A 6155-nucleotide genomic window follows, 5' to 3' on the forward strand; every position below is an offset into this window, starting at 1 on the left:
CTCCTATCTGGAAAATGGGGATCACAGTAATTCTGATTTCCTAGGGCTGTTGTTAAGATTAAATAAGGTCCCGCACAGCCCGCACTTAGCAAAGTCGCACCGCACACAGTGCTCCTGCGACCACGCGTGGGATGCATGGGTGTGCGTGTCTGAAGGCATACAGATCGGCCCGAACTCGGCGTGATAGTGGCTGGAGAAACCATGAGAAACCGAAACAGTCTAGTGATCCTGAGAACCAAGTGGTCTGAGACTCTCCAGTGGGGAGACCGAGGGTCTGGGGTCACTGACAATTCATCAGAAATAAGCAGGGACTGCCTTCGGCATGGGGAACTTAGATTTCCCCATGCTCAGTGGAGAATTTACATTATTCTTCTCATACTTGCTTCTAAACTTAAACAATGAAACTAAATCTTTCTTGATGAAGGCAAATTTTCAGAGAATAAAACCTACATCATGACTTAAAACAAACACCGTAACAGTTTAAAAAGTAATGTCAGTATTACACGAAGAATGGAGCAACCCTAGATCCCTTAATTTAGCAAAGTACCTTTCAAGCCAGCGATCTACGCAGCAAATGTCGGAGCAGTTACTGAAAGCTTAGCAAGGATTCTGAATTCCTAGGAAGGGCTGCTGGAAATCCGTAGAAGCGTCCCCCCCCCCCACCTCATGGCACTACCCGGACTCTTCCTGGGCACTTTCACGGCACTTCCCGGACTCCCCGGGGGGACGGAGCGGTCACTGAGGACAGGCAGTCCTCGTCCCTCTGGGAAATCTCCTTCCGCAAGCTTGGTACCAATCACCAAATCCTCCAGTGACAGGAAACAAATTTCAACTTTCTTCAAAAGAAGTAATGGGCACAGAGGGGAAAACCAAAAGACCAGCACGGCACAGCAGGATATCTTTATAAAGAGTCTAAGTGCTTTTATTACGAGGGTGCAAGGCAGCATTTCATCCAACACTCACCAACAGCAAACTGGCAGCTTCCATAGAACACTTCCAGAAAGTTCAAGCAGGAAAATGAAAAGATACATTATCTGTAATGATTCTCATACAACAGTGTTTAGTGTTGAAACTTCATGTCACTCCAAGAAAGTGTAATCATTTTCTAGCAAACGTGGCAAAAAAAGTTTGCTGTTTTATTTTGTTTGCCTACAGACATATCAGAACATGCCTCACAATTAAAACGTTTTTTACGGCACTCCATGACACCAATATCTATTCGTGCTTAGGATCAGCCAGTCGTACCAAATACCAGAAAATACAAAATGATAGGAAATATAAACATCAATTTGTATTTCAAGTTTATAACATTTTATTTACAAAAATAGGCCGGGAGGAAAAGGGTTTGCAGCCCCATATTCTTTCCTGGGGGGACTATTTTGCGTCATCTTCTCCGTTTTTTCCCTAACAATTTTTAAAGTCACAGGTGAATTCCTCCAGAATTCAATTCGCCAACTAGAAGCTGGGGAGGCGAGGAGGAGGGGGGCGGGCGGGGGAGGCAGGGGCGGGGAGGGAAGGGCCGTCGGTCAGCGGGCACACGGGTGGCGTGCACTGAACTGCCTCATGCACTCGGCGACGCAAGCACGCTTCTCGACATCGACACCAAACGCCACTATTTACAGGAGCTGCGGTCTCGTGCGGGCCCTGATGGTGCCTGCTCACCGGCGCGACGTGACCGGGGGACCGTGTCGAGGCGGACGCTAAGACATGACTCCGAAGACGGGGTTGTGGCGGCAGATGCTGGGGCCATACTCCTCGTAGTCCTTCTTGGTGTGGCACACCTGGAAGAACTCGGGCTGGGGGGCAGCGGTTAGAGGGCATCGAGAGACCTTCCCAAAAGGAGGTCAGAGTCCTACACCGTGATGCAAGCCAGAGACTCTCCTGACCCGGCACCCCGCTCCTTAGCCAGACCCCTGCGGGAAGGTCTGCGCCCCTCCAAGGCCTGAGCTACGAACCAGGACTTCATTTCATTTCTTTAAAACGTACTCAGCCCCCACTCAGGACCAGCTACATGCTCACCCTAAATTAGCAATTCACTAGCTACTCACAAATTTGAGGAGAAAAAGGAATAATTACTTGAAAAAGTCACTGGAATTAATGATTAATGCAAGACGTCTGAGGTTGTCTCTGGATTTCACTCATCCATATTACCTGTAACCCCTAATTAGCAAGGATTAGCCGTGCAGCTGAAATTACCTTGAAGACATTTTTTCTATCTCCCGGAACTAAAAGAGCCACACACGATTCGAACACACACTATTTAACCTTCACGGGACAACATTTATTCAAACTCAACAAAGAGCGCGGGAATGAAAATACAGAGCAGTCTAGAAAAGGACTTACAGTTGAAGCAAGCATGGAGCCTCCAAACCACACCGCGTAGCGCTGCATATGATGTGTTATCACCTGGACCTCCACAGGCTTCGGCTGGAAAGGAGAGTAACGTGGGGTCACTCGCCAGGCCAGACAACAGGTCACCTGACAAGCTGTCTGCAGACAAGAGCACAGCCCCGCTCTGAGTGCTGACCAACGTGGGCCTCCTCCCAGCTGATGGCACGAGGCCCGTCCCTTGTGCTCAAGTCCCTCTGGGGTGGCATGAGCCACGTGTGACTCTGAAAGGAAGCGTCTGAGCCACTCCCATGGCCAAAGCCACCCAGCGCCGGCCCGTCCGGCTGGTGCAGGGATCAAAGCACACCAGTCAAGGAGCGCGTGTCGTTCACAATGCTAAAGGCATTTTTAACAGTAAAAAATCCAAGCAACTAACCCAACTGATTTTTTTTTTTACTAAACCAATTAGATGTTTTAGCATCGTAGAGCTAATTCCAAGTAACACTACGTGTCCCAAAACTACTGTGAAAATGACCCTTTGCCAAGAGTGTGACCCGCTAGGTTAAAGGGTGCATGTTTGCTCCCACATACCCCACACCAGAGCCCAGTCCTGCTTGGAAGCCCAGGGAACATCACCCGCTCACTAAGAACGATCACCTCAGAGGGACACACACTGAAACTCCCTGCTACTCTTGGTTATTGTCGTTTAATGAGAACGTTTCCAAAGGACGTGAAGCCCCTCACGGCACACGGACCACCTCTCCCTAGAGGCTGGTCACCACACAGGCCCCGTCTCTCGCAAGGCAGAGAAACCAGCAGGCGCGGGTCGGCGTGGGCGCCAGGCGGCTGCCGCCAGCCCAGGGGCCCTCGGCCTTCGCGACACTTGGAAGGAGTCAGACACAAATCTCCGACCGTAACCTCACGGTGCAGCTGAGACAGTGCCTCGAACCTGTCCCGACTTCAGGCCCCCGCCGCTCGCTCATCGGTCGGGGGAGAGCAGCCGCGGGAGGGGGCCAGAGCGGCCAGGCCTGCGTGCCCGTCCCGCCCGCCCCTACCTTGATCCGGCCTCCGCTGAGCTCCTCACTGAGTCTCAGTCGGGCGTCCACCACTCGTTTCAGATCCCTCTGCAGCCGACGTCCAAAGTCCCTGAACATCGTCGAACCTCCTGAAAGAACGACATTCTAAAAGACACAAAGCAGAGGGGTTTCCTTTGATGAAATCACCCACCCACGCCGTCCTGGTAACCCGCCCCCTGCTCCTGTGCGCAACACCCTGCGGCCCACGTGGGAAGACAAAGCTGAAGCAGAGTCGCTGCTGTCCAAGAGCGTCCGCCGCGTCTTGTTCCTGCTCCACAAAGTCGGCCTCTCGGTACCTTTCCTCAACAATAACCAAGTGAAAGCAGAAATTCCGCTCCACGTGCCCCTTCAGCAATGAGAGAACTTCACAAGGACCAGGAGGCCCAAACACACTATGAACCAACAAACTGACTTGCTAGAATAATCTAAGGCCAAAGGAACAGTGGATCTTTAGTTATTTTGCCTTAATAATTATGGGGGGGGGAAGTCTTCCAATTAATTCTTGAACGTTTTTAGAAGGGTGAGGCCAGGGAGGGAGGGGCCTTTGGGGGCCACTGGGAGCTGCCCACTGGCCTCCACCACTCACATTCTGCTCGGTGGCCAACAGAAGCCTGGGGGGGGGGGCTGTACTAAATCTCATCAGATTTTGATGAGAGACAAATGTGTTCTTTCAGGCTACAGGATACTATTTAGGACAATGAAAGCGAAAGCAGGCATGTCCTGACAATTCTTTACAGAAAACCTCCCTGGAGGAACCTGTACGGAACGCCCCTTCCCGGAGCCAGAAAGCCCTACCTCACCAACACCGGACCCGCCCCGCTCTGATCCCGGCAGGGACTGCAGGACTCCTCCCGCAAGCTCCGGCCCGACAGTCAATCCCTCCCCACATGAACAGAAGGGCGAGGCACACCTCCCTGTCCCAGTGGGCCCAGATCACGGGTGACATGACATGGCGCTAGAGTACCCCTTTCCTGACCCCTGCCGCTCTTGCGAACAGCCAGCCCAGCACCCACTTAGACTCGGGACGAGACAGGTGAGATCAGAGACGGGACGAGACAGGAGCAGGGGCCAGGAGAGGCCACTGGTGATCCTGTCTCCTACCTGGACCCACGTCAACTCCACCCCTGAGGGTCTGCACAGAGAAATGTCACCTTCATGACCTATCAGCAGACTGCCCATCAACCAGAACGCGCCGCACCCTCCAGTCACTGGGCTGAAGAGAACTGCCGGAGGCTGAGGCTTTCAGGGGGCCTTAGCTGGGGATGGGCCAGGGGAAGCCATCAGCAAGCGGCCACCAAACTGAACTCACATCTTCTATCACCTTCAAAAGTCTCACGTACAAGCTACTTTTAAGAAATGATCTGCGGGTGCCCGGGTGGCTCAGTGGGTGAAGCGTCTGACTCCTGATTTCAGCTCAGGTCATGATCTCAGGGTCATGAGATCGAGCCCCTCACCGAGCTCCACACTCAGCCGGGGGTCTGATTGAGATTCCCCCCCCCCCCCGCTCCTCCCTGCTGCCGCTCACTCATGTGCACGCTCTCTCTCTCAAATAAATAAATCTTTAAAAAGAGAGAGAGAGAGGATCTGGGCTTGGCCTTTAAGGCCAGGAATGAGGGGGAATTCTGACTTTAGACATCCATGGCCCTCCCTAGTGGGAGAAGCACTAAGGGAGCCCAGAGCCCTGACCTACACCACGGTGCTGCCCTCGTCCCCCCTTCTTCCAACCTTCTACTGAAAGGAAAACACCACCGCACACTGCAGACACCCTAGGCAGGGAAGCCCTCCTCAGAGAGCATCTAGGAATAAACACATCAGATGAAGCACCGCGGAAGGATCCTGGCCACCAGAATGGTGCACGGCCAGTCCTCACCTGTGCACTTCAATGCACACAAACCTGACTGCTCTTAGCAAAGTGTGGGCTCAGTCCCCAGGAAGCCCAGCCTCTTCCATTTCTTAAGGGGCAATCTTCTACTGCTCCCCCCCACACACAGACACACACAGTCAGGCACCCGTCTGTTCTTGACAAGCTGCAAACCCAGATCTTTCAAGCAACGTCCCATCCCAGGATCAGTGTCATGAATAATCACTGTTGCGCTCTGTCTCCTTGGGGAGAACTCTCTCAGAAACAACAGGAGGGGGTCTGGTTCCTGTCAGAGTCAAGGGGGCATCCCCCACAGCCAGAGCAACAGACACACAGAACTGGGGGTCACCCTGGGCACTGACGCTCGTGCATGACACCACCAGGAGGTAAGACCTGCAGGACCAAGTGCCCGATGGACCAGATAAAGTAAAACCCATCTCCTTTCAGAGAGGTGTTGCCACCTGGGGACACAAACTATGTATCTGTTTGCTGTTAAGAATCACAACTTAAGGGGCGCCGGGGTGGCTCAGTCATTAAGCGTCTGCCTTCGGCTCAGGTCATGATCTCAGGGTCCTGGGATCGAGTCCCACATCGGGCTCCCTGCTCAGCAGGAAGCCTGCTTCTCCCTCTCCTACTCCCCCTGCTTGTGTTCCCTCTCTCACTGTGTCTCTCTCTGTCAAATAAATGAATAAAATCTTTAAAAAAAAAAAAAAAGAATCACACCTTAAAAGCATTCTTGACATTTTGGTCATCGTATGCTAGAGCAAGCCTCAACTGGCAACTGGTCCTGCTTTCTAAATGCTGGTCAGACCGGCTGACTATTTTCTGGAAGGAAAGACCTCAGCTTCTATCACAGAAGAATCCAGCAGGAGCTTGGCGGGGGGGGGGGG

At 52.7% G+C, this 6155-nt stretch overlaps 1 protein-coding gene across 7 annotated transcripts in view; it reads right to left on the reverse strand.

Annotated features, from left to right (window-relative positions):
* Window positions 1-898: 898 nt before the first annotated feature.
* ACTR3B (actin related protein 3B) overlaps window positions 899-6155 on the reverse strand; it is an 88884-nt gene continuing 83627 nt past the window's right edge. For 6 of the 7 annotated variants that reach the window (XM_032394275.1, XM_032394273.1, XM_032394271.1 and 3 more), the window contains 3 exons: window positions 3384-3509; window positions 2344-2427; window positions 899-1796 (listed from right to left, as the gene is read on the reverse strand). In XM_032394275.1, the coding sequence (XP_032250166.1) occupies window positions 1701-1796; window positions 2344-2427; window positions 3384-3509 (306 nt within the window). In that variant the 3' untranslated portion in view covers window positions 899-1700. The remainder of the gene's footprint in view (window positions 1797-2343; window positions 2428-3383; window positions 3510-6155) is intronic. The other variant, XM_032394269.1, reaches the window with a different exon arrangement.

This window comes from Phoca vitulina, unplaced genomic scaffold (genome assembly GCF_004348235.1).
Source record: "Phoca vitulina isolate PV1807 unplaced genomic scaffold, GSC_HSeal_1.0 scaffold80, whole genome shotgun sequence".
Lineage (NCBI taxonomy): Eukaryota > Metazoa > Chordata > Mammalia > Carnivora > Phocidae > Phoca > Phoca vitulina.